The 26796-nt window shown below is 37.1% G+C and overlaps 1 protein-coding gene across 1 annotated transcript in view; it reads left to right on the forward strand.

Moving 5' to 3' along the window:
* The first annotated feature begins 3280 nt into the window (after nucleotides 1-3280).
* The window catches only part of ATP13A3 (ATPase 13A3), a 35950-nt gene continuing 12434 nt past the window's right edge, over nucleotides 3281-26796 (forward strand). The window contains exons 1-20 of the mRNA XM_086468693.1: nucleotides 3281-3367; nucleotides 5257-5430; nucleotides 6205-6375; nucleotides 6689-6759; nucleotides 10447-10527; nucleotides 12329-12398; nucleotides 13280-13414; nucleotides 14212-14284; nucleotides 15031-15162; nucleotides 16152-16331; nucleotides 19299-19456; nucleotides 20120-20308; nucleotides 21205-21266; nucleotides 21847-21997; nucleotides 22457-22573; nucleotides 23775-23792; nucleotides 23884-24037; nucleotides 24124-24244; nucleotides 25533-25657; nucleotides 26593-26771. Coding sequence (XP_086324819.1) covers nucleotides 3317-3367; nucleotides 5257-5430; nucleotides 6205-6375; nucleotides 6689-6759; nucleotides 10447-10527; nucleotides 12329-12398; nucleotides 13280-13414; nucleotides 14212-14284; nucleotides 15031-15162; nucleotides 16152-16331; nucleotides 19299-19456; nucleotides 20120-20308; nucleotides 21205-21266; nucleotides 21847-21997; nucleotides 22457-22573; nucleotides 23775-23792; nucleotides 23884-24037; nucleotides 24124-24244; nucleotides 25533-25657; nucleotides 26593-26771 — 2412 coding nt within the window. The 5' untranslated portion in view covers nucleotides 3281-3316. The remainder of the gene's footprint in view (nucleotides 3368-5256; nucleotides 5431-6204; nucleotides 6376-6688; nucleotides 6760-10446; nucleotides 10528-12328; nucleotides 12399-13279; nucleotides 13415-14211; nucleotides 14285-15030; nucleotides 15163-16151; nucleotides 16332-19298; nucleotides 19457-20119; nucleotides 20309-21204; nucleotides 21267-21846; nucleotides 21998-22456; nucleotides 22574-23774; nucleotides 23793-23883; nucleotides 24038-24123; nucleotides 24245-25532; nucleotides 25658-26592; nucleotides 26772-26796) is intronic.

The following is a 26796-nucleotide window of genomic DNA, read 5'->3' on the forward strand; positions in this document are numbered from 1 at the left end:
TGACTGTTGCTTCTTGTGAGTGGATTTCAACTTCACTTGAGTACTAGTAAAATGTCATACTCCCTTGTAGTCTGAGAAGTCCAAGGCTTATATTTAAATATTAATGAAATATTAAAGTGTTGAAATGTTTAATTTCCCGCCATGTTATAGAAGGAAGGACGTAAAGATCAAATACAGATTGCTAAAGTCTCTTCTGAATTGGTGAGATGTGCTGCTGCTACTTCTTTAGCCTGACACCCAGCAGCCTGAAGTCGCCTCCAAAGAGGGCAACTGTATGGAACCCTTGATGGTGGCGTTCAACTCCAGCTTTTAGCAGGGCAGTGAGAAACAAACCCAAAGCAGTTATGCGTTTGAACTCTTGTTGGTGAGCTTGGGCTGATGATGTGCCAAAAGGGGTAAGATTGGAGATAGAGTGCCGTTCTCCATTGATGAATAGTGATGATTTTCATGACCCATCAACTAAGAAAAGATTTCTAATGTTTTCTAAGTTTAGAGATTTGAATTTAAGTTTAATGTGGAAAATTACAGGCAGTGTGTGAAATATTGGGAGTGTGTGTGTTAGTTAAAGGTTGCTCAGTAAATGAGTCTGTATAAAATAATGCAGATGGAGCTAATGATGTGAGTTAAAAATAGCCTCCTAATGCTCCTTGTGTATTCCCCTTGTGATTCTACCCAGCTGTTCAAAGAACTCGTTGAATCACAGGAATTACTGCTGGTGCTCTCAGTGCTGAGTTTTCCTTTCATGCTTCTTCAGACTGACAACTTGACACTCCTTTCTAGCTGTGGAACAGCCCTAAATTAAAGCAATTGCACTTCTCTCTCATACTGCCGTGGTGTCCCATAAGGTGCCTGTTCTGACGTGTTGGCTGTATGGAAATCTAAGTCGAGATTTATTGATCTTGAAGCTGTTTGCATTTATTTTGCCACCTGGAGCTTTTCTGTATCAAGTACAGTTGTTGCTAGGTACGTTCATCAAGGCTGCAGTTTTGCCTGAAGGCACTGTTTTTGATGTTGCAGTACACTACAGTGGGGAAATGCATGTTTATTTAAGAGCAAACTAGTTCAAGTATGACAGATCTGGTAATTCTGTCATGGGCCTGTGAACTCTATTAGAAGTATAATTCTGTAAAACTTTTTCTGGCTGCATGACTTTGTGATTGAAAATGTGATTTGTATGGTGTACATAAATTTGTTTGAAGTTAATAATCCAAAGATTGTTCTCAGGAGCTTTCTTAGCAATCCTGGGTAGGTTTAGGACAGATTTTAATTGATTTCCCAGGATAAAAAGCTCTTTAGTGAAGAAAAGTGGCGGTTTGAACAAAAATGTGTTTTGGAACTTGCATGAATTGTGTAACAGATAAGGAAGTATCAGTGGTACACATCTTTTGACTTAATTTCCAAATTAATCTGCAGTAAGAAAGGGATAATTCAGTATTGGATAGTAATAGAAAATTTTCAGCTTAAAGTAAGGAGTGTGTGAACTGGTGTTTCTATTAGGAGACAGTTGTTAGCAAATCGTATTCCTTCCATACAGGACAAAATACCAACTGTATCAAGCATTCAGTTTATGAGGTGCTGAGTTCTTTCACCTGTGACTGTGCCTTGTGCTGTGATGCAGTTCATTGCTTCGAGTGTGTGTTTCTTCCACCTGGACCTTGTTTGGCAGTGGGAGCAGATTTCTGAGGAGACCCAGATATGAGCAGCAAAAGAAACCTTTTCTGTTGGGTTCCTGCTTTGTTGGCTTAATTGGAAAGGAGGTGGTAGCTTGCAGAAAACACATGAGGCTGTGATGATGTTGATAAACTGCAGGAGTAGGGAGGAAGGACCTTTTGAAGTTGGCATTGCTGCTGTAAGTGCATGGATCCAGGGGCCGGCTTTGAGAGGATCCCACTTGGAGTCTGGTGATTTGATTTACGAAAATGTTGGGGAGTTAATGCCAGCCAAGAACTTGGTAATGGTTGTGCTTTTATCATAATGCTGCCTAATACTAAGTATTTTAAATAGTGGCATCCTAGTCCTCAGTGGACAGCTGAGATGAAGTTAAGTGGATGGCTTTCACCTTGATTTTTTTTTTTTTTTTTGGTAACATCCTTCTGTCTGAAAAATTACAATAACTACTTATGCTATGACTGAATCCTTAATACTTGAGGACTGCATATATGCTGTGGTACTAAATTCTGTCTTCTGAGAGATTTATGTATGTGCAGTAAATAAAATCAAAGGCTGTACAATGTCAGTGCAGAGAGAATGATGCGTTTCTTGGCGGGTGAGCACCGGCTACTCTGGTTTTTAACTATGGTAGGTGGTCCTGTGGAAATGCGACATGGGTGGATTAGTTACAAATTGTATACAATTAGCATGTACAGGGGTGCCCAAATGTGGGTTAGGTGCAGTTTTAATTTAAAAAAAATAGTTTTTCGACTTGGTATCTTTGATTTTCTTTGTGTGATGTTGAAACTTCTGATAAGCCTCAGCATGTTGTAACCTTTTCTTTGTAGTTCTCTGTTGGAACAGCGATCTGTGTGCATTGTGTTCATCTCAAGCAGCTTCGTATTTTTTCATGCCTTTCCCTATTCATGTAACTTGTGATTGTAATCTATCCTCGAAGCACTGCTCAAGATTTGCAACTATGAGAGATTTAGAATAAGAAATGAGCCCATTGATACAAGTGGAATGGTAGAAGAATTGGAAAGAAGGGAGAAGACTGACTGACCATTAAATGTGTCTTCATTTAGAAATATCAAACTGGGGACTAAACTTTTTTATCATGCACTTATTTTTTGCTCAGATGAGAAATGCACATCTCAGGGGTACAGTGCCTTTCCTCTTGAAGGATAAGCTTGGCTTCTGAAAGCATCTGATTGGAGCTATTACATATAGAATGATAGAACTGTGTAATCTTGACCTACTTTTAAGCTTTTTTTACAGATCTAATTTGCGTTTCCATTATTTAGTTTGTAGAATGTACCAAAAACTGCTTGCTGCATGTGTGTAACCAAGTTAAATTGGTACAAGCTCTTTTCTCTCCTTCAAAGCCTACTGTTTCTGCAGTGTTTCACTTGTATTCATCCAGTGTTCGATCTTGAAGCTTTACTAGAGCTCCTTGGGTCATTACTACTGTAAATTAGTAACAGTGCAAATTTAAGATCTATATTAATATGTTGTCAGTGTGTTCTATGTGTAAGCACTTACAGAAAATAACTCAAAACAACCTAATACTTAGGTATAAAATTGGTAATGTCACTTCAATTTTTAATTCTTTTGTTGTTAAAGGTCTTCCATATCTCAAGTTGAGAAGTTCCATATCATACTAAACATGGAGAAAGAAGAAAAGAAATTTGTCAATAAAGCAGAGGAAGATGAAATGGTAATGAATTCTATTAATCTATTTTTATGTAGTGAAAGAAACATATTTTCATGGGTTTCTCTGTAAATGGGGAATATTACATCAGGAAGTGGACTGTCTCAGTTTAAATCAGTTTAGCAGTTTTTGTTGAAAGCCTTTGTAAAGGTGCTGGGTTGACTACATTGAGGTCAGTAGTCCAATAGATAAGATTTAGGTACTTAACAACCTTTTTTTAAAGGAAAATGGAAACAAAGTGGGTCATGTGGGTCTTTTTTTTTTTTCTTTTTTTTTTACCCCTTCAAATCCTGCAGCTTTTTTCTTGTCATTTAAAACAGGTTAATGCTCTGTAATCTGACTGTACTCTACATATTCTTGCATATTCATATTTATGCAGATAAGACCCACTCCCTAAAGCATGAAAAGCAGTTTTATGGTTGTTTGGTAGCACATAAGCTTTGCTTCCTGCTGGAGCAATGATCTCTCTTATCATTTATCCTGGAAGATGCAGCAGTTAGCTTTGACAGAAAAATAGTGGCAGCTGATCTCTAAATTTCTAGCCTGTTCTAGAGACAGCAGAAACTATTTGGGATATATAGGGATTTTTGTTTTTAAAAAAGGTAGATTCCTGAATTGAAGTCCTTCTTCTTTGTGCATGCTGCTTGGGAAATCTGCTCTTCACTAGACCAGTTCTAATGTGGAGAGTAGGCAAATACACCTTACAATAAAAAATGAAACTGAGGTGCTTGTGGTCTGATCATTAAAATAAATGCTTTTCAGGGGAAATAATTTTGTTTTGCCCCAAAGAAGCATTGACCTCTCCTGCTATCTTTCACTCACCTGTTTTTTTTGGTAAGGAGTGAATACTGGCCCCAGTGTTTTGGGGGTAACAGAGAATGGGTTTTGTCTCTGCTTTTTGTCAGCTGAGAATGCTTCAAAACAAACTTGCTGAAAAGCCTTTTCTTAGGAAAGGAATTTAAACAATTTTTAATACTGTTTAGTGAAAAGTACAAAAAAATGTGCAAAAAGTTGGTGTCAATATGAACAATGTGGGTGGTACTCGATGGGAAACTTCATTGCTATTTTACAGCAGGAAATATAATCTAATGATGTAATGTGAAACTCAGGAATGTAACACAGCATCTAGTAAGTCATGGAATTATTTTCAGTTCCTGGCTGTCGTCAAGTTAAGTTGGTACTTGCCTTTGACCAAGTTTGTGGGGTTTTTTTTGATGAGAGAAGAGGTTTTTTCCAGTGGGTGCAAGTTACAGAACCTTGACAGTGTGGCTTGCAGTTTCTAATGTTTCACAGTAGCCTTTCTTGTTAAATGGTAGGCAGAATGAGCCAGTTTCTCTACTAAAAAAAAAGTAGTGTTTGATAAATATATTTACAGTCTTGTTTAGAAAGTATGAAATTCAGCTAGCACTAGTAATTCAAAACTATGCATGCTGGCTAATCAGATGCTAATGTGGTAAAATCAGCATTTGACAAAACCACATAATGCTTTTGCTCTTAAATGCTTTGCCCACTTGTGCTGTGTCATGGTCAAAAATTCGGTTGTTCACTGAGAGTTAACGCAGGTGGTGTTGCAACCTCAGTCCTCAGGGAGCAGTACAGAGAGGAGGCAGGTCCTGCAATGAAATGTTTTAAACAGTGTGGATGTTCTGCCTTTGTCAGGCTTTTACTGATGTTTGTATTCCTGACCAAGCAAAACAGTGTTCCTTTTTGTTGCCACTCCATCATGTATTAAGTTTTTAAAATCTTTCCTTCGCCCAGAAAAGAGAAAGGAGAAAATGGCTTTGAAATTTGGTTTGCTTTAAATACCACACTTAATGAACAATTAATGTTGGCTTTCTGAGCCAGAGTAATTAAGAGGGTCGTCATTTGTTATTTATTTCTCTGTTTCCGTGCAGGAGATCTATGGCTATGATCTGTGTCGCTGGAAGTTGGTGCTAGTTACTGTGGGAGTGATCTGTTCTGGTGGCTTTCTTCTCCTTCTCCTCTACTGGATGCCTCAGTGGCGTGTGAAAGCAACATGCAAAAGGACTACGCTTAAAGACTGTGAAGTGGTTCTGCTGAGAACAACTGTAAGTCTGCAGGACGGTGCGCTTCTCTCGGCTTGCGGTTCTTTCGCATCCCTCTTGCTGCATGCTAAACTGCACAGATCCTTGCCTGCAATGTAGACGTGATCGTGTTTTACAGCACCACGGAACTGTGCTGCTTGGTACTGTCCGTGGCTTTGCTGCCCGTATGGGAAGACTGGTAGCTGTTTGCAGAGGGCACAGCAAAACTAAAGTCTTTGCTTTTGGATTTTAAGAACTAAATACATGAATTGTCATCAAAAGTTACAGAACAGATACCTTGTTCATATAACCTGATAACATCGTTTTCAGGTTTTTCCTCCTTTGTTCAGCAAGCATACATTTGAATCCAGATGGTGTTTGATTTCAAGTGATTTTCTTCCTGCACAGTTGCTGTGTACAGTCCTTGGTTATGATCTTGTGTGAAGTCCTCAGTTGTTGGAAGTTGCAGGGTGGGGGCAGCTGAATGCATAGGAATCCCATAGTTCCTCCCACTACAAAACAACTCCATTATCTGCATAATTGTGAAGGGCTGAAGATGTTAAAACTAAAAGTACCTAGACTTCTTAAAAATAAATCTTTCAGTGCAAAAAATAAGTTTTTAGAACTGTGGAAAGAAAATGTAATCTTAAGGTAGCTGATACTAATGAGGATATCTTCTGTAATTATGTATGGGCTCCGCTAATGTCATCTGCTGTTGACACATTTTGCTACAACTGTTGTAATAAAATGGTGTTTAAATGCTGTTTCAACCAATTCATTTTTTTCCCTCTTTTTAAGGATGAATTCAAGATATGGTTTTGTGCAAAGGTTCGCATTATGCCTTCTTTGGGAGCCAATCCTTTACAGAATCCTAACCCTATTGTACACAAGGTTTCAAATGGCCATGCTGTTCATTTCTGTGAATCTGCTGCAGAAGAAAATAAAAATGATTTGAAAAAATATTTGCCTGTAAGTAAACCTGCAATACTACACTTGCTAATTTTCAAAATATCTCAGGTAGTATCTGGAGTAAACACACAATACAGTAGATGTGAGCTGCTACTTTTAAAAGGCTAACTCAATTCTTTGGGTGGAACACAAGTCTTTTCCTCAATAACCTGTTACTGGAAATTGTGGAATGCTTGAAAGATTATTTTTGGAAGAAAACTTCATTTTTCAGTGATGTTCTAAGTTCACTGTCTATCACTGTTCATAATAAAGTCAGTCAGAAGAAAGGTATTTAGTGATGCTGGTTTAATATCTATGTGTGTTGCCCTTGCAGATTCGTTATTTCACACATCACAGCGTGAAGTATTTCTGGAATGATTCAGTTCAAAGTTTCGATGTTGTACGGTAAGAATACTTTTCTCTTTTGTGTTGTGCTTCAAACTGCATTTTTTTAAAAAATATAATAGTGTGCCTAAAAACATGGTGAAAATTGATATTGTATTCTGACCAGCTGTTTTAGCTCATTCAGTCTTTGTCTGAACCATAGTGAGAGCAGGGAGATTTTAACTTGGTGTGACTTTGGAAGGAAGGTATTTGTTTAATCTACCTTTATCAGGCATGATTTGTATAGGGTGACAGGCTGCAGGCCACTGCAGGCTTTTTGCCTGTTCTTGGAGTGTTGCTTGAGAATCAGATCATCTGTTTATAGACAGTAGTTTTCCATCTATAAACTCTTAAAACCTTTCCTTCTGATGGAGTAACTCTTCTGGTTTTTGCATTGCTGCTGAGCTAGACTCAAAAAGAGTATCTATAGAGGAAGAGGGGAATTCACTGAATACCTTGTTGCTTACCTTTGTGTATGCCTGCTGCTACATTTTAGTCCAGTTGAGCTGAATTTGGTCCCTCTTTTGTTACTCTTTAGTAACAAAAACAGGTCTCTCATTGATGGAAAATGTCTTGTAGGTGAGCAGTACTATCTGTGCTCACGGAATGTGATGTGCTCTATTTTCTTTTATCCAGCAGGACTGTTGCGTGACGTTAGGGTTGAAGAAGAAAGTTGGCTTTTTTGATGCTACTGATAAGGCCTTCTCATAGTGTTAACGAGTTAAATGAACACAGGCTTCTCTGCTTTTGACAACCGCTTGTTAAAATAGGAAGTTCAGATCAGAAATATAACCTCTTTTTAACTTAAATCAATGTTCATTGCATTGAACAGTCATGTGGAAAAGTCCAAGCCCAACACCGAGAAAAAGTTAATGGCCAATGACTGAAGGAAAGAAAAATAGCCAAAATTTCCATAAGAAGAAACACTCCGCAAATGTTCCTTATGTTTTAGAAAAAAATGTGTGTGAATAGTATGGAAAGTTATCAGCAATGACAACAATTTAAAGAAGTGATCATAATACAAGCAACTGCAAAACTGAGCACTTCCCCTCTGGGAGGGTGGAAGTGTCTCAGTTCATGTGTAAATAATTAAAAGCTTTGTATGCATTTTTTATGTTAAGCCTCCCATGAATTACAGTGCTGCAGGTAGTGACACTTGTCATTTTGCATTACAGGGTACTGTTTTCATGCTTATAGTGTTGCCAATTCAAACTGTTCAAAGGGAGTATTTCCCACAGATGAGGTTAAAAACCCTCAAAACTATACTTTTATGCTAAGAACAGCTATGGGAAAAAAATCATACGACTCCACGTGTTTGGAAAAAAAATGTTGTTCCTTAGCATTAAAGCAGTGACTTGAAACTTGGCATTTGTTGGCTGTTTGACTGTGTCTTTTGATGTTCTTGTGATAACTCAGCCAATTTATAAGCCCCGGAAAAAATCTCAGATATGCCTGTGAAGTTATGTGAGCATTTATTCAATCACATTCTTGCTGATATGCCAAACTTTCATTTATTTGATGTATTAGCAACGACTGAGCTTGACTACTTGTTTAGTCAGATACTGTAGCTCAGCTGGACACCAGTATTTAGCAATTGGATAATACAGAGGAGAAACAGCTGGATCTGAGACATACCCGATACTGGCAGAGTACTAAGTCTTTTTTGCACAAGGGCAAGTAAGAATGAGAGTTTGCTCTAACTTTTTTGTAAACTGTATTAGGTATGTTCATGTAGTGAAGTACTAGAGACCTCCTGCAAAATAATAGCTGAACTTATGGATGATAAATATTCTGAAAAGGAAGTCTTTAAAAATTTGCCCTTCATCAAGATAACTTTTTCTTAATCTGCTCTTCAGTTTATGTAAAACCCAGAAATAGATATTACCTAAGAACACGCTAGAGAATAGAGTTAATATTTGTGAAGAGATGGTATATGAGACTGAAGGCTTTGTAGTAAAATCCATAAGGCAAGCAACATAGTTGTAGTTGTGATCTATGCGCAATGCTGAGTCATGAAGACAGATTCACTCTGTGCAGTTAATTATGCAAGTATACAGAGACAGAACAGTTTGATTACATAATTAAAGGCTTAGCACAATACAGAAGGAAGACAAAGTAAGATTTCTTGGGCAACTAATTTGGTTATGAGAGCTTGAGTTTCATATCATTGTTCTTTTTATAATAACGTAGTATTATGATCACTGTTTTAATCACAGGAAGCGTAAGTGTAATTGTTCTTAAACTAAATCAGACTTGGTCACATAGCCAAAGAGGATGCAACTTTGACCTTGTATGTCTGTTTTGTTTTAGCTGGTGTCAACTGAATCTCTGAGTGAGTTGATGAGAGCTTTATGTGATAAACTGTATGCACACAGGGATTTTTTTTTTTTTTAAATGCCCTGGGAGTTCAGTACTGTGACAGTACTGTAAAAAGCAGATAGCGTCCTTCTAGAGGCTTTGTCTTTGCATGGACATTACGCACATAGGTATGCGTATTTGCGTTTAAAGCGCTTAGTTTTAGGGGCCCTCCTTAAACCCACTGTTACGTTCCTCCTTGTGCAGGAGAAAAAAAGTTGAAACATTTGGGATAGAACGGGAGGAAAGGCACAGTTACTGACAGAGAATTGTATATTTATTCATCTAAAACCCATGATTATAAAATTCTTGAGCTTGAAAAATTGTAGGGAAAACCTGTAAATCTGTGGCCAGATTAACACAAGAACATTTTCACCTTCTGTTCTTTTATGAGAAGTTGGCAGAAACATGGACCTAACCCTTGCAATAGTGAGGATGTTTAAAGTTTTCCCTGTGTTCTAGAGAATCGAAATAATTGATACTATATATGGACAATAGAGTATTTTTCTTCACTGGGACAACTCTGAATCCTTTTTAGTAGATAACTTAACAGAAATCTAGTATAAAAAAGACTTGTATTGGATCGTGCTGGTTTTGTCATGTCACTTGTGAAAGCCTTTTGGAAGGTAATGATATTTTCCTGCGCACTAAGTATGTCCACTAGAAAATACCCAGATAATGGGCATTATATGTCTGATTTACTGAGTCTGGTAGTGGAAATTATCCCATAGCTGTAAGCATAATGATGTTTCAGGTGTGCTTGCTTATCTGCAGATCTTCTAAATTACAGCATTTGCTTTCACAGCATGTAGAAGAGTCCTGTGAAGATGAGTCTTCCAGTGATAAAATATAGACTGTACTTTACCTAGTCATGGGTAAAATTTTGATAGCAAGATGCTGCAAAATAACTTCAGTAGAGATCCATTTGATAAATTGATTAGTTTCTAAAATGCTTCCATGAATTCTTAGAGACAAATTAAGATCATTTGAAGAAATATTAATCCATATTTATTTTAAATAATGTTTTATAAAACTTGCTCACTTTTTCTTTTTAGAGGTCTTTGAATACTAGTTGTGCTAGTATTTTACTTCATTTTTCAAATGTATCTCCATTTTGATTGAAATAGACACAACTATCCTACAGAGTAAGACGTGTCAACAAGAGGACTACTTTTAACATCTCGTTGGTACCTGCAGTTGTGCAAAAATAGCTGGAAATTCATTAATCCATAGACTTTGCTCTTTTATAATGCAGTGTAACTCTTGGGAAAGACACAGCTCTCGAGTTACTGAATACATCATTTTAAATGTCAGGTTTCTTAAATAACTCATTGACTTTTTTCCTTTACTTAGAGGTCTAGATGAGTCTACATTCTGTTCTTCAATTCATAACGAACACAGCATGGGACTGACAAAGGGAATGCATGATTACAGGTAGTATTACGGTATTTGAGGGAAGAATTGTTTTGGTTCTATTACCTGTGCTCAAAGTGCTACCAAAACTCAAAGACAATTGAGTGGTTGGTGTTTACAGACAGGCTCTTACATTTCCGTCAAAGAAGGCTGTTAGTTGTGTGAAATTCTTGTTTTTCTTACCTATGTGATGGGTAGGAACTAGACTTCAATATTGTGTTGATTTACTTTTCTCAAACTACGCTGTGGGAATCAGAACTATTGCTTAACATAATTCAGGATATATTTCTGAAATTGTATTTACACTTAACATTTTGAAATAAAATGAGTGTACGGGAAGAACAGCAAGTAGTTACGTTGTCAACGGTATTGACAGGTATACGGTGAAATTTGGCTGTTGATATAAAACAAAGGATTTATTTTTTCCACATAACTCGCCTCTGAGTGATATAAGTGTTACCATAAAGTATTGTCATTGTTGAAAGGCGTGTATGGGTTCAGAGGCAAATAGAGTGATTCCCAGTGGAAAAGTCCATCGAGAGTTCTTTACTGGAAAGATGCTCATTTGTCTCAAGCTGCACATTGTTGAAGGCTTGAAGGGAACACTGAGGGAGATCGCTCTGCTGCTTCTTGTTTTCTTGCCCATCCTTGGCTAGTGGACATTGTGAGAGAGGGGATAATGTGCTAGATGGCTAATAAGGAATATTGGATGCCAGGAAGCAGCAAACCTGGCCTAAACTGTAACTAATTTCTTATTTTAGGAGGATCAGGCTGAAACTTCATAGGTCTTGGGACTTTGGCTTCAATTTTAAAAGCTTAGTTAGTATCACAGGTGTGTCCTGTAGCTTGCATGGTTCTGTCTCTGGTTGGTTGGGGGTAAATGCATCCCCACTTTTTCTTTTAACTATGGTTGAGATGAAGTAACTGAGGGGGGAAAAAAAAAAAAGCGCCTCATTTTTTAACATGCCCTTTTAGACTAACAGTGTAAGTATGCCTGTCCAGGGACACAGCTGAATTGCATAGGTAGAGAACTTCTTAGTGTCGGAAAAACCTTTAAAGTGTAACTTTAATGGTTCGGGGATTTCTTAGTTCTCAAGTGTGAACAGCAAGCTGGAATATATATTGTAAAAATGTAGATATGTACTTCATTGTTGATGTTCTACTTTATTGATATACAATGCAAACTGTTGCATTCCTGACTCTTTTTTTTGCAAATGAGACCTTCTTAGAATTTAAAATATGGAAACATCTGCTTGCTCATCGGTCCATTTTCTGTCAATTTGTGTCTTTTCCTACAATAAAAGCCTTTTCCTTAAGAGCATCCTGTAAGGGCTTCTTCATGGCAATATCATTTAACCAGCTCACCTCCCAGCAGAGGTTAGTTTCTTGCCCCCCCCCTTTCATGGTTTGTATTTCTCCATGCTAAGGATAAAACTAAGATATAGAACCATGAAAACAGTGTCTTACTGCAGAGTAAGGTTCGCTTGTTTGAATTTAAGTTTATGAGAACCCCACGTTGGCTTCTAGAATGACATGTTTAATAACATTGGACCTCTACACAGTTTACAGGGAAATCTTATTATGAAAGAATCTAAAAATGAAGTTACAGTTTAAATTGAAGTATAAAATAATTGTCTTTGTATTGGAACATGTCACTGGGTAAATGCTTTCTGAGGAACACCTTTTGAAACAATATGATAAATGAAAGGGGCCACAGAATAAGTAATATTTTATACTTTCTCATGTTAATGGAATTACTTTGAAGATAATAAGATTTCTAATAAAAATGTTAACTGTCTTTTGATATTTTCCTTTGATCCAGAAAAGCATTCTATGGAGTAAATGAAATTGCTGTGAAAGTGCCTTCCATTTTTAAGCTTCTGATTAAGGAGGTAAGATCCTTTATTTGTCAAAAAAAAAAGAAAAAAAGAGTATATAATGAAAAGTTGCTGTAAGTACAATGACTGTTGGACTGGTCTTCAAATAATAATAATGTAAACCAGAGACTTTTCCCCAGAGCCCAGCACTGTAAAGCAAAATGACATGGACCTTTATTTTGGAGCTCTTCAAACTTAAGAGGCCTTAGCTGTAAGCTGTTCAGAGTTCACAACCTGGTGCATTAGCAAGGACGTTAGAAAACGTGTCAGAATTCTTTGAGAGGTTATGCATCTCATTTAGTTTTGTTACTCATTTCAAACATAAACCGACCAATTGTATTCTCCATTTTCAGTCCAGAAATTATACATTACCACATAGGCATCAAATCAAATGTGTTCTTGCATATACTTTTGTTGGATTTGTTCCATTTTCCTTGTATTGAGTGGATTTGAATAATTGACTTGTTATCCATGTGATAAAATAATGCATGATGGAAACTCTTTAACAAAGAAACTCTACAACCTGAACTAACAGAATAAGAACTTGAGGTGTTGGTGCATTTATTAATAAGAAATAGATAATAGCATCCAAATTAATTTAAAAGTTGTAACTTAAGGTGCATAAGATGTTACTGTCATTTTACTTTGAGATGTAGGGGGAAAATGCACACAGTCTTAGAAGTATGTATTTGTGTATTATTTCACTGAGAACTGTGCTTTTGAGGGGTTGAGGAAGTAGTGAAAAGAGGGATCAGTTCGGCAAAACAGGCAAAAATCATGTATAAGAACTGAAAGGTTTATCTCCTTCATGGAGGAGGGGGATGATTCTTACTCTTTTCTGATGGAGAATGTGTGTGACCTTGTGGTGTAACGCTAATGTTCTGTCACTCTTCTAGGTTCTCAACCCTTTTTACATTTTTCAGTTGTTCAGTGTGATATTGTGGATCACTGATGAATATCACTACTATGCATTAGCAATTGTGATCATGTCTGTAATATCCATTGTTAGCTCACTCTACACCATTAGAAAGGTAAGTTCAAAGAAAACAGGTGCGTCTTTTCAGCTTTTTGCTGATGGCTTTATTTTGATGTGAGATTGCTGACAAATGTTTGAGAATTTTTCATAGAAATACAGCTGGAATATTATTATGGGTTTTCCCTCTTTGAGCTGAAAGGATTTGGATTTACAGTTCTCTTTGAGACCCTTCTCTTCTGACTTTCCATGCTGTTGAATCAGTAGGTTGATCTCGGGTAACAGAGACACTGCCTCACTTAAATAAAACCCAGACGTAAGTTTATGTACCAAGTTGTATTGACAGTAGTGATTCCATCTTGCATTGTTTCCTTCTGTTTGAAAAAGTCCAACGGAATTGAGCACCAGCCAAATGTGGATTGTTAAATTGGTGGTGCATTTTTCTCTGTAGACTTAGCTGTAGCTGATGGAAATCATAGTAATTATCCTTAATTGCAATCTCTGAATCCAGACCAGAAACAAAGAAACCCTCTTACTGTAATCGAAGTTCATCCAACTACTGCAGTTTTAACTTATGTATGTTAATGACCAAATGTTTTTATAACATTTTGCATGGCAGTGTGTATTTGCTTCCAGAGTGCTGTTAGAAATAGGAACATGTACGTGTTGATGCACTGAAACATTATTTGCCCATAAGTTTCCTAAACTATGTTCAAAGCAATGTTCTGAGTCACATTTTGTTGTAAAAGATTGTTAGTAAAGTATCTCATCACTTCTACTTGTGGAGATAGAATGTGTGTTTAGAAGATGACAAGCTGTGCTTTTGAATAATGAACTGTTTTCTCCCATTTGCAGCAATATGTTATGTTACATGACATGGTAGCAGCTCACAGCATTGTCAGGGTTTCTGTCTGCAGAGGAAACCAAGGTAAACGTCACAGGTGGTTTGGAAGGTTGAGTTTAAATTGCTCATTAAGTGTGAGTGTGAAGTTGGTGTGTGTCTGTTCTTTCTTTGGTCAGCTTGAAATGCGTGCATTTCTTAGTAAAATTGCATGGGAAAAGGAGAAGTTGCAAAGTGGAGTTTAGATATGATAATCATCTGTTCAGGATTATTCTTCTATGTGGTATATTCAGAGAATATCAGGTTTGTTCTAGATTAGGTGCTTGTGCTATTCCTGTTTCTCATTATCTACAACTGCTGTAGTAGTTTCTTTCTTGGCTTAAAGACGTGCATGTGTTAGGTTTCTGTTACAATTTATTACCCAGCAGGGGCTCTAAATTAATTTCTGGACTTTTGCTCATTTGTATACCACAGTAGTTGAAGATGGTTAGGTTGTGGTGTGTGATGCTGTTTTGTAAGACACACATTTGTGTTGGATGTGTGCCTTTATACTGAAGTTATACTGTAGTTAATTGTTAATATCTTTTGTACAAGCTTGATTCCTTTCATTTGTTACAGTGAGCTGTATCCATGTGCTTTGGAGTTTAACTTGTGGTGGAATTTGTTTTATCAATGGCTTTTTCTGTATCTTCTCAAAAACTTTTCATAATGCCATTAATAAAATGGAGTTTAATCTTAATTGTCACTGCCTGGATCTTGGCTGTGAGGATCTCTGTCAGGTTTTGTAGATGGTGGTGATTTTCAGGTAAACCTGTTTGTGTTTTAACACTCAGAAATAGAAGAAATCCTTTCCACCGACCTCGTGCCTGGAGATATCATGCTGATTCCATCTAATGGGACAATTATGCCCTGTGATGCAGTACTTCTCAGTGGTACTTGCATTGTAAATGAAAGTATGTTAACAGGTAAAGTAAACTTACCAGGTTCGCGTAGCTAAATATTAATTTATACCTGTGTGCGTGCTTAACTTGCAGTGTGTTCTAGCGGAGGTGGATATGTTTGTTTTGCTTGAAATGTGTATGTTCTTGCAAGTACATATGCTGCTACGTACACTTATGTACTTGTGTTCTGCTTATCTGCATCAGCTACCTTGTACTGCTTGGCAATTCCAAAAATGAGCAATGGTTTCTTGTTGAAAAGCTTTGTTCTTCATAGTTTGTCTTCCTGCCTCTTGTCTTGGTGTTCTCAGCACAGATTGAGTTCCGCAGAATGTTTCTTCAGAAAATGTTTACCCAAACTTTTTAGCTGCTTCCAAGAATGAAGGTAGTGAGTAGAATGTTTTGGTGTATTTAAAAGCAGAAATTATCTCAAGTTATGCCTGCATACTCTAAAACCAGGGACCTGATGTGTTTGAAGGACAGCTTCAGTGAATAGGATGGGCTTTTTATTATTCCTAGGATAATCTGTCCAAAGTGGCAGTGTTTAGAAAATTGTAGCTCAGAGATTATGTGTTATCGTGTTCAATTCATTGAATATACTTGGGCCTCTTGCTGCTAGCAACAGATAAAAATTGATTGCAGCCCTAGCTTGAGTGTACTCAGTCACCAAAGGAGCCGAGAATACCTTTCTTCAGCTTGTAGTTTTTCTGGGTAAAGGTGGGGTGATGCCTTGCCGCAGGAGGAAACTTGTCCTGTTTTCTTTCAATGAACTGTATTTTACACCTATCTGATTTGAAGTAAGAGGCACAAAAGCTGTACTGGTGAATAATGAATAGGGTTAAATAGGGTTTGGATAAGGAATCTGGTGAAACACCACATAATAACGTGTTGAAAGGAAGATGACTACTTCCGTAAGTCTGCTTCTGTGCTGATGAAGTGAGATTATATTGTTCTACTTGATCATGAAGGAAATGTCTATTATTTGATCTTGCTTAGAGACTCTTTATTCATTTAAGGTGAAAGTGTTCCTGTCACAAAGATTAATCTACCAAACCCTTCAGAACATCCAAAAGCAATGGGAGATGAAATATACAGCCCAGAAGTGCATAAACGACATACTTTGTTCTGTGGAACCAATGTCATTCAAACCCGTTTTTATACTGGAGAATTGGTCAAAGCTCTAGTAGTGAGAACAGGTATCTATTGTTAAGTTTATCACTTGTTAATGTGCTACTTGCTTTTGTAGGTGTATGTGAACTGATACTTTGGAGTATTGTGTTGAATGTTGCTAAGCTTGGATAAACAAGTATACCCCAAATAATTTGCTAAATATTTTACAATAATAATAGAACTAGATAATAGTCTGGAGAGTACCGGTTGGCAAGCAAGAAAGTGAATCAGTCTTTTGCATACATTTAAAACTTACCTGAATGCATTTTCTAGTCCTTTAGATAGATGTCTTTTACAGTGTGTTGGTTGAACTACACATGCCTCTCTGAAAAGGCATGGCATACCGTCAGATTGGGTGGGTAGCGGGGAATGGCTTGTTTTAGTGGGGTTATTGGCAGTGTCACATGTTTTTCTTTGCCCATAGTTTTGTCAAAGCACGTAACATTTGCTTAAAAAAATGTGTTCAATCTAGCCCTTTCTGCAGAACTGCTTATTCATACTAATATGTTAAAGGTTTGGGTTTAGAAAATACAGATGTTCTATTAAAAACAATTGCACAGAGACCTAGTTGTGGTATTCTGCTTTACAAAGATGATGCTAAGAAAACCACCACAAAATAGATGAATGTAAGATATAATCCGAGCTACAGTAGGACTGGATAGAATAAATTTAACTGCATTGGCTAGAATACTACCTGAAGCAACTTTTCCAAGTAACTTCATCTTAATTATCCTCTTCTTCCTCTGGTGTCTTCTCTTTGCCTTACCTTCTGTTAGTCTGTTTTAGCAGTAAATGTTCTGATTTTTTAATTAAATTCCTTAATGTCTTTCTAGAGGCTTTTAATAGTCTTTTTTTTGAGGAAAAGCATTTCCCTTCCCTTGAACACATCTCCTCTTTAACAATATCCAGCTCAACTTCTTTTGTTTCCTTAAATAAGAAATTTTGTGTGCCCAGCCTGATGCGTATATACAGATAGGTGGTCCAAAACAGCAACAGAAATGAACGGCTGAAGACTTACTTCTTCTACTCTGTGGGAAGGATGATGCTTTTTTTTTTTTTGAGGTCTGAAACCATAGTCTGGAACTCTTAACAAGGAGAGCTGTAATTGCTTCCAACACACTGAGTCTTACTGCCCTGACATCTGAAGTAATTTTTTTAATCTGCTCTTTGCCTGTGGCAGGTCAGAGTTAGCTCCAGTGTTTTAAACACGACGAACTTAGCTCTGTGGAACTTGTTCAGATTTTACGTATGGACAAGTGCACTTTTCCTGATATGTCTATATATAGAGAGAGAGGAGGAAAGGGAGATATAAAATCCTCTCTGTTCTCCTGTCTGGTGTACAGGGATGGCTGTTAGGCAAGTAAGGAATTGCCCAGTCTACGGAACTCGATAGATGTCACAGCACTTGTAGCGTCTTGCTCCTAAGATGTCTGATAGTAAGAACTAAAGTAATTCTTACCTAGTGAGATACAAGTAAAAATTCCTTTATCTGAGGGAGGAGAATGCCACAAAATTGAAGATGCTAGAAAATTTAGTCCTTAAAAGATTTCTAGGAGAGTAGAACTCCATATGGTTGTGTGCAAAGACATGTAGTTTTAATCTTTTCATGAATCAGGATATAAAATTGATCTGCTGGGACTGTACTCACAGTACTCTTCGGAGTTAAGGCTTTAACATGAAATGTTTGCTATTACAGCTGAAATACACATAAAATAATGATGAACAAAATGTAGTATTCTTTTTGCTTCCAAAACTCCGTTCATGGCTATGTTAGTGTGTGTAGCATTGTGGCTCCTATGGTAACTGTAAAGAATTCAAAACTGGTAATTTTTTTTTAGAGAACAGAAATGTTCACTGAAGTGATCTGTATGTCCAGTGTGTTCTCAAGACATCACATGAGGTTTTCATTTATTGTTTTACCCTGGTGTGTTCTAGCCTATGTGGCTACAGAACACTCTGCAAAACCATTGTTAAAAAAAGAAAAAAGAGAAGTAGTTCTGATTTTTTTTTTTTTTGACTGCTGTGTCAAGTTACAAAGTGTTCATGACTAAATACTCGAGTGCATACTGATGTACAAGCCCATGGCTTGTATTTTGCAGTAGCACATTCAAAGCCTGGAGGCTTCACGTCTTGTTCCTCTTGTGGTGAACTCATCGTCTTTAAAACTGATGCAATAGCTGCATTGTGCCTGGTGGAATCTCTTATGCCAGATACCAGCGTGGAGAGCTTAGTCTTTGCTATGCTGGCTTGCAGACTGAGAAGCTGTCGAGGAGGTGTCACTAATGCCAGGAGACCTGACATTGATATTGAGGTTGTAGTAATAGACTTTGAAGTCTGAGCAGATACAAAATATTTTGGGCATTCAAAATTGGGCACTGGTGTTGGCCTCTTCACATGTTGAGGCAAAGGTTCAAGGAGGATCTCAGACTATCTATTGGTTGTCTGACTCTGAGACCCTTAGAAGTCTCGTCTCCCAGTTTAGGTGTCAAAATGCGATCAAGAGGTGGATTTCTCTGAAAGGTGACGGTGCGCTGCAGTTTTTTCTGAGTCTTTCTGTCTGTCAGGGGAGCTAACGGAGACTTGCCATTTAAGTGCTTAAGATTGGACTCTGTGAATAACTTAATTTTCTTTTTGCAAGGACTGGCTTAATTAGACAACTAATAAATATACCCACTAGCTCCACACTGTGAGGGACAAAATGCAGTGCAGCAAACACTTCCAGGCCAAACCATTTGAGGGTTTACTGCTGCTGTAGATGAGGGGTTTGTTTGCGTCAGCTGCATGTCCTTGCTGTAGGAGAGCAGCACTTAGTATGATGTGTGCGTATGTTTTTGAAGCACCTTAATTACAGTATTGCAAAACATCTGTTACTGTATATTGAGAAACAGTCTTAATGAAATGAGTAGCTTAAGGGTTTGGTTGAGGTTTTTAATAATTTGAATATCTTTGCTCTTGTTTGTACTTTTAGTAATGTAACTCCTTTTCATTTATAGGCTTTAGTACTGCTAAAGGACAGCTTGTTCGTTCCATACTGTATCCAAAGCCAACTGATTTTAAACTCTACAGAGATGCCTATTTGTTTCTCCTGTCTCTGGTAGTGGTGGCAGGCATTGGGTTTCTTTACACGGTTGTCAATAGCATCTTAAACGAGGTATGTTTTCATTTTTGTTCTGGAACTGCCTTATTTTAGAGAAGGGTTGATCATGATTTCCAACACACTTCAGATGATGAAAACCAATTTGATTTTAAGTGAAAATTTCTTTTCTCTATTTTGTATCAATGGAACAAGAGAGACAAGCTTACTGAGAACCAAGCTTATTAGAGAAGCAGAATTTGAATATATTACAGTGAAATTTGAGTTTACCTCAATTTCTATTGACCCAATTACTAGACTTTTATCTTTATTATATGTAAGATTACCATCTGACTGATATCCAGTTGGAAGAAGTAGGATACAGCACAACTAGAGCATATGCTGCAGGCAAAAAAATCCTTACCAAGAAATTGGTAACTGATAACTAATTTTTTTTTTCCTCTCAAATTTTTGCATTATTCGGTTACTGTTTTAAAGTAATATATTTGCAGGGGAAAAAGTGAAAACTTGAAGATATGGGTTGTGGATAATTTAGGACTGGATTATCATGGTTGCTGATGGCGGGTGAAGATTATGCTAGGTTTCTGGGCAATCCAGAACATGCTGTGCTGGGGAAAGCAATGTGTGGATTTTGCTTTTGATAACAGTGATGTAACACTTCAGTGGGATAGTAAATTTTTAAGAGGAGTTCTTGTTCATTAACTTTGACCTTTATTGCAGGTTCCAGCTCATACCATCATCATAGAGTCTCTTGACATTATCACTATCACGGTGCCTCCAGCACTCCCTGCTGCCATGACTGCTGGCATTGTTTATGCACAAAGAAGGCTGAAAAAACTTGGCATTTTCTGCATCAGCCCACAAAGGATAAATATTTGTGGCCAGCTGAATCTTGTCTGTTTTGATAAGGTTAGGTGAATTTTGAAACTTTGTGTTGCCACCTGGAGTGGCATTATATTATAAATGGGAATTCGTATAGTCTAGCAACTGCAGGAAAATTCATTACTTTTGTAAAAGATCATTTTTGTCCTGTTAGCTTCCAGGTATTCAGCGTTTACCACCTGTTAACTCGTTTAATTTAGTCTGCTCTAAAAAGTTGTTATAATACAGAGCTGCTTTCTTATCTCAGGACTCCCAAGTCCTAACTTAATACTGGCACTCCAGATATGTGAGAGTTGGGGGGTCTGTTAAGAGTTTTATTTAGTACACAAGCTTCTAGAAAGTTGAAGTTTGAGGACAGACTTGTTTCTCATTTTCATTTATTTTAGTAAAAGCCAAACCAGCATATTTTGTTGTTACATGAGTGAAAGACAGCAATGCCACTAGCCAGAATACTTTGCTTTTAGCTAATTCTTACATAAAATTTTCTTTCCTCCTTAGATTTTATCTACAGTCTTAAGTACCCACACTATTATTTCCTTTGTAAATATATTCTAATTACAGTTTTAGCTATGTAAGAAAGGAGAGTTTAGTACTAAGTGTTTACTACCTATTTTCTGTTGCCCCCAACCCCTGAATATAGAGATGTTGAGCTATCATCTTTGGATTTTAAGGGTCTGTTTCATTTGTCCAGTCTACAAGGAGGGGCATGATTGCTTTGAATGGCTTTTTAAGTTATTTAACAGAGCTGGAACTTAGGGACATACTGTGTATCCTGTCCTGAAGTCTTGATTTTTAAGTGAAAACAAAATAAAATGTTGTTCAGGTGTAACTTCTTTAATTAGCTGTTAATTTTTGCTTTGGCTGAGGGTAACTTGTTTCTGAAGGCTTTTTCTTCATGCCATGCCCCTTGGTTTATTTTGCAGACTGGCACACTTACTGAGGATGGCTTGGATCTTTGGGGAATTCAACGGGTGGAAAATGCTCGGTAAGGACGAGCTCAGAGCTGACAGCAAATATGATACTTAGTTGTGCTTTAACAGCTTCAGCAGAATAGACTAGAAAATTCAGTCTGAGCTCGTACATGTTTGAATTTCTGTAATGAGCTGTAAGAATGCAACTGAACATACGGTTTAGGTGTAGTGAAAGTTAATAACTCTCTCACGAGGCTCAGGTGGATTTAATTAGTTTGAGACCTCATTAGATTCATACTGCAGAAATGATGCAGTTCAAGTATAGCATCCTTAATCCTGGCCTCCCAAGTGATGACTTCTCGGGCTGCTGAAATGAATTAGCTTAGCTAATTGGGTTACATACAAAGTGATGAGGGCTCTATATGAGAAGTCAAACTAGACAGTGAATTAACACAGAGTTTTTGACAGACGGAAGTTGTGACTGTTCCTGAAGATTCCAGCCCAGAGTCTTAATCTGTTTTCTGTGATGTGTGAAAATACAAGTGAAGGGACTTGTGTAGTCAATTTTCATCTGTTAATCTAAACAAATCTTTTTTGAATTGGCTCATAATAAATAATTATAGTGCTAAGTATATTACTGCTTCATTGTTTTAGTTTCCTTTTGCCGGAAGAGAGGGCTTGCAGTGAGAGCTTGCTGAAGTCTGAGTTTGTTGCTTGCATGGCAACTTGTCACTCCCTTACAAAAATTGAAGGGGTGCTTTCTGGGGATCCGCTTGATTTGAAGATGTTTGAAGCAATAGGATGGGTAAGTGTCTGCTTGTTTCAAGAGAAGCAACGTTTTTAAGATCAGTAATCTGAACTTTCCTGTGCTGTTACATACAAGATAAGCCATTATATGCTGTTTCAAGCTGTAACTGTAAAAACAGTGGGCTTTTGACAATGTGTCAAAGGAAGTCTTCATATGAAAATGTTCCTAAAATGTGTTCTGTGCAACAATTCATAGAACTGAAAGAATCCGAAGAGCTAATTCACTGCTTTCTGATACTGTGTCTGGCAAGGTTTCAATGCGTATAATAGACATGTAAAATAGCTAAGTGGATCTTAACTGCTAAATTAACACGCTTAATTCTCACAGGAAATCTTGTTTAGAAAGATCATTGCACCTTGGGCTGACTTCCAAGTCTGCTTTTTTTTTTCTGAAAATTACATTTTGAGAAAATCAAAGTTAATGAATGTATAAATTAGTTGATTGTTTTTAATACAGATTTTAGAAGAAGCAACTGAAGAGGAAACAGCCCTTCATAATCGAATCATGCCAACAGTGGTTCGACCTTCAAAACAACTTTTCACAGAATGCAAGCAAGCAACAAATCAAGAAATGGTAAAAGAATTGCTTTGAATTTTTATGAGTTAAAGTAATCCATGTTAAACAAATACATTTGAACATATGCTGTGATTCTAGCTGATACAATTCAAACAGGATCAAAACTGTGTGGGTTTTGGTGACAAAGATAGAGAAGACATGTTTAAACCATTGTTGGGAGTAGTGGTCAGTATATGCCACTTCCAGGGTGAGCAGACTGATTGTCAGCGTTGTTACCCTTACGGACTGGTTATAAAGTGCTGTAATGCTTTTTGAGCTTCCTCATTTTGATATTAACGTCATTATCAAATTCTTACTGTGCTAATGAAGTGCTTAGGTATGTTCACCTGCGGTTTCATTTAAAATAATTGTTCATTAATGTCACTGCATGGCACTGAATTCTTGCCACTGTTTTACCTTAGAGGTGTATGCTGTAATTAAATTAAAAAGAGTCAAAAAGAAAATGTACTTGGCAGATATAAAAATTTCTTCTATCTGCATTTTGAAGTATTTTTTTAATACTTCAGGGGGGGAAATTTAAGTATGTGACTATATATCCAGGTTAAGTATGTGACTGTATATCCAGGTTATCAGAGAGAAGGGTAGCAGGAGGGTATAGCAAGTTGGTTGCTCTGTCTATATCTATCCTATAGTAGGATAAGCGTCTTTTATTGTTCAGAACTCGGTGTACGTGCACAGCAGTAATTACTGTGCAGTAGTTGACATGGGAATGTTCTCTGGAGACATTCAAAACCCACCTGGACGCGTTCCTGTGTGATCTGCTCTAGGTGGTTCTGCTCTGGCAGGGGGGTTGGACTGGATGATCTTTCGAGGTCCATTCCAACCCCTAACATCCTGTGATTCTTGAAACTTATTACGTGATTTTTTTGGGGTATACTTAATATCATGGTCTCATTTTGAAATACGATAGTACTTTAATCACATAAGCTAAACAGACACATGTTGAACTGTGAAAGGTCTTGCAAATTCTGATCAAGAAGTCAAGCTCTAAAGTTCTCCTGTGTCTCACTTAAGGGATACTAAACAGGTGCAGTATATTCATATTCAGCTTTTATGAAATCCACTGCAAATACAACGTGACTTTATATTGAGAATGCTGTGTAGATTAATTTACTGATTTACGTTGAAATAGTTTGTAGCTGAAAAAATACTTTAAAATATTAATATTTACAATAAATATATTTTCCTCTTTTTTTAGGAATTGTTTGAGCTATCGGTAAGTATGCCTTTTCAGTTAAGTACATACCTCTTTTCTTAGAATGTATGTGGATGTAACCCTTTTCTTCCTTCCTTCTTGTATGACACAGACCGGTTACGAGATTGGAATTGTGCGCCAGTTTCCATTTTCTTCAGTTTTGCAACGTATGTGTGTAATAGCGAGAGTTCTAGGGGAGAAGAGGATGGATGCTTACATGAAAGGTGCCCCTGAAGTGATTGCCAGCTTGTGTAAGCAGGAAACAGGTAAAGGAAAAAATTATTTTTATTTCTTGTGTTGCTCAGCTGTAATATGACTAATTTTAATAACTCTAAACTTGACCTTTTTAAAGTTCCTGTTGACTTTGAGTGTGTCCTGGAAGAATACACTAAGCAGGGCTTCCGAGTTATTGCTCTTGCTCACAGAAAATTGGAGTCTAAGCTTACATGGCACAAAGTCCAGACTATTAATAGGTAAGAGTGACTTCACTTTTTTAATAAGTAACAGGGTTTAGAAGCTGCATGCTTTGGATTAATTGTGTAATATTTATTTTTGTTTAAGTCAATTACTACTACTCTTTAGCTTTCTTTTATCTTGACATAGGTAGTTCAGTGCATTCTTTATTGTACCCTGGAAAACACATAGAAATTTAAGATAAGGAAGTTTTTCTGCAATAATGTGAATTCTGAGGAATATCTTTAAGCTTGAAATGAACTGTAATATTAATTTTTATGGCGTTTATTTATGCTGACATGGCAGAAAACTCACTGGTGGAGTGGTGTGAGGAGCAGAAAAAGCCTTGGCTCTGTGTAAGCACTGCTCAGCAGTAACTGAAACTCCCTGTATTGTCAATGGTGTTTTCAGCACAAATCCAAAACACAGTGCAATACTAGCTACTGTGAAGAAAATTAACCCTGTCCCAGAGAAAACCAGCACTGTGCATGTTTGATTTAGTTTCTTCATCTGCTGTAGGCAGCATGTCCATTTTCTCATTGCAAAGCTTGTCAGAAGGGTTTGGAAGGTAGAAAGGTTTCTTCCTTCAAAGAGCAGTATTTCCTGTTAATTATTTTTCAGCTGGTCCTAGTTTTGTGGATAATGCTATCTTTTTCCATAGTGTTTGAAATTGTAGAATCACTATGAGGGTGCCAGCTTTGATTTTGCTCTTTTGTATCAGCTCTGTGTACAAGATTAACTTTTTTCAAAGCAGAGAAATGAGTTTCCCAATTTCAGGAGTGAAAATGTAGAGCAGTAAAATACCCAAGACCTGTAAATACACTGACTTTCCTGCAAACCAAAGTTAGTTAGTTGCTTTACTTAATTAGCTCATGCCTATTAATCTTACTAGCCTTGATACCATAGTTTGGTAGCTTATATGTTAAGGTTCAACTAATCTAGAAATTAGGGGTGTGCATTCTAAACAAATCTTAAAGTTTGGCTGTGAATGCAGTTAGCTTTAGAACATCTTTCCTAGCAGTAACCTTTTTGAGTATGCAATTTCTTTTAGAAGGAGTTTTTGTCGAAGAAACTAAAAATTGTGCTTGAGAAGAAACAACATTTTATCATACTGATTTTCAACTAAAACAAGGGGAATAAGTGATGGTGAATGATACCTCAGGCCACTTCTTTATAAAGCAAATTCTTCACTTTTCATGGTTAAAAATAAACATTTCCCTTTACTTTGATAAACAGAAAATCAGGCTGTTTAAGCTACGTCTAATAATTGTAATTCAAATATTCTCTTCCTTGCCTCCTTTTCTACAGAGATGCTATTGAAAGCAACATGGATTTTATGGGGTTAATTATAATGCAAAACAAGCTAAAGCAAGAAACCCCTGCTGTACTTGAAGATTTGCATAAAGCCAACATTCGCACTGTCATGGTTACAGGTTGGCATGTAAACATTTGTACTCAAGATAAAAACCTATCTCTTTTTGGTCTGATTTTAATTATAGTGTATGAAGTAAGTGTCAATAGGCTGGGATTACACCGTATCTGTAGAAATAGAGAAATTTAGAAATTGTTGTGAGAATATTCAGACACCAATCTGTTTCTTTTTGGGTGAAAGTTGCTTTCGTAAGTCAGAGATTGGAAACTAGTATAGGGTTTAATACTATTTTGTAGTTTTCTCTCCCTAGTTTCATGCTCAAGTTACTTTATACTGGTTTGAAGGATGAAAAACCTTAGAGGTCTTCCAAATCAGACTAGGCAAAAGTCCTGGTCTAATCCTATGACTGACCGTGTTTTGAGCAGGAGGTTGAACTAGATGACCTCCTGAGGGTCCCTACCATTTTGAATTATATTATAAGTCACTTTGATATTTTATTTTTATTTTTATTTTTATTAGGCGTGACTTATGTCCTCATAGGCAGGCTAGGTATCTGTGCTCAGTGTTTTCCATGCAATATATGTGTTTACTTTTTAAACCACAGGCATTGCAACTTTGGAATAATGTGGCGATAGGTTAGCAGTACAACTCAGTGTTTGCATGTTCTGTGACCATGTTTAAAAGCAGTATTTTAAATGGCTGCATGTTTTCTGCCTGATTTTCAATATACGCTAAGATTTGATCACTAAGAGATTTTTATGGCTGAAAGCATACAAAGTTTTTAGTGATGTTAGTGGAAGGGGAGGGATTTAACGGGCTAGGCTTTGAATGTTGTCTGTAGGCTTGGTTTGCCCTGAGGTTGCCCTCACTGGTACATTAGACAGTCCTCCTCCTAGTTTAAAACTGGCTTTGTTAGCTTTTCTCTTACATGGAATATCAGTACATGCTATTGATCCTCTTCTAACTGAAACCTTTCTAAATGCAATTGTTTAACAGGGGATAACATGTTAACTGCTATCTCTGTGGCCAGAGACTGTGGAATGATTCTACCTCAGGATAAGGTCATTATTGCTGAAGCACTACCTCCAAAGGATGGGCAGGCTGCCAGGATCAACTGGCATTATGCAGATACCCTTGCAAAATGCACTAGTTCTTCACCAGCCATAAACTCAGAGGTAATATGAGCATTATTTTGCATTA

The sequence above is a fragment of the Leptosomus discolor genome, chromosome 7, assembly GCF_034619465.1.
Source record: "Leptosomus discolor isolate bLepDis1 chromosome 7, bLepDis1.hap2, whole genome shotgun sequence".
Lineage (NCBI taxonomy): Eukaryota > Metazoa > Chordata > Aves > Leptosomiformes > Leptosomidae > Leptosomus > Leptosomus discolor.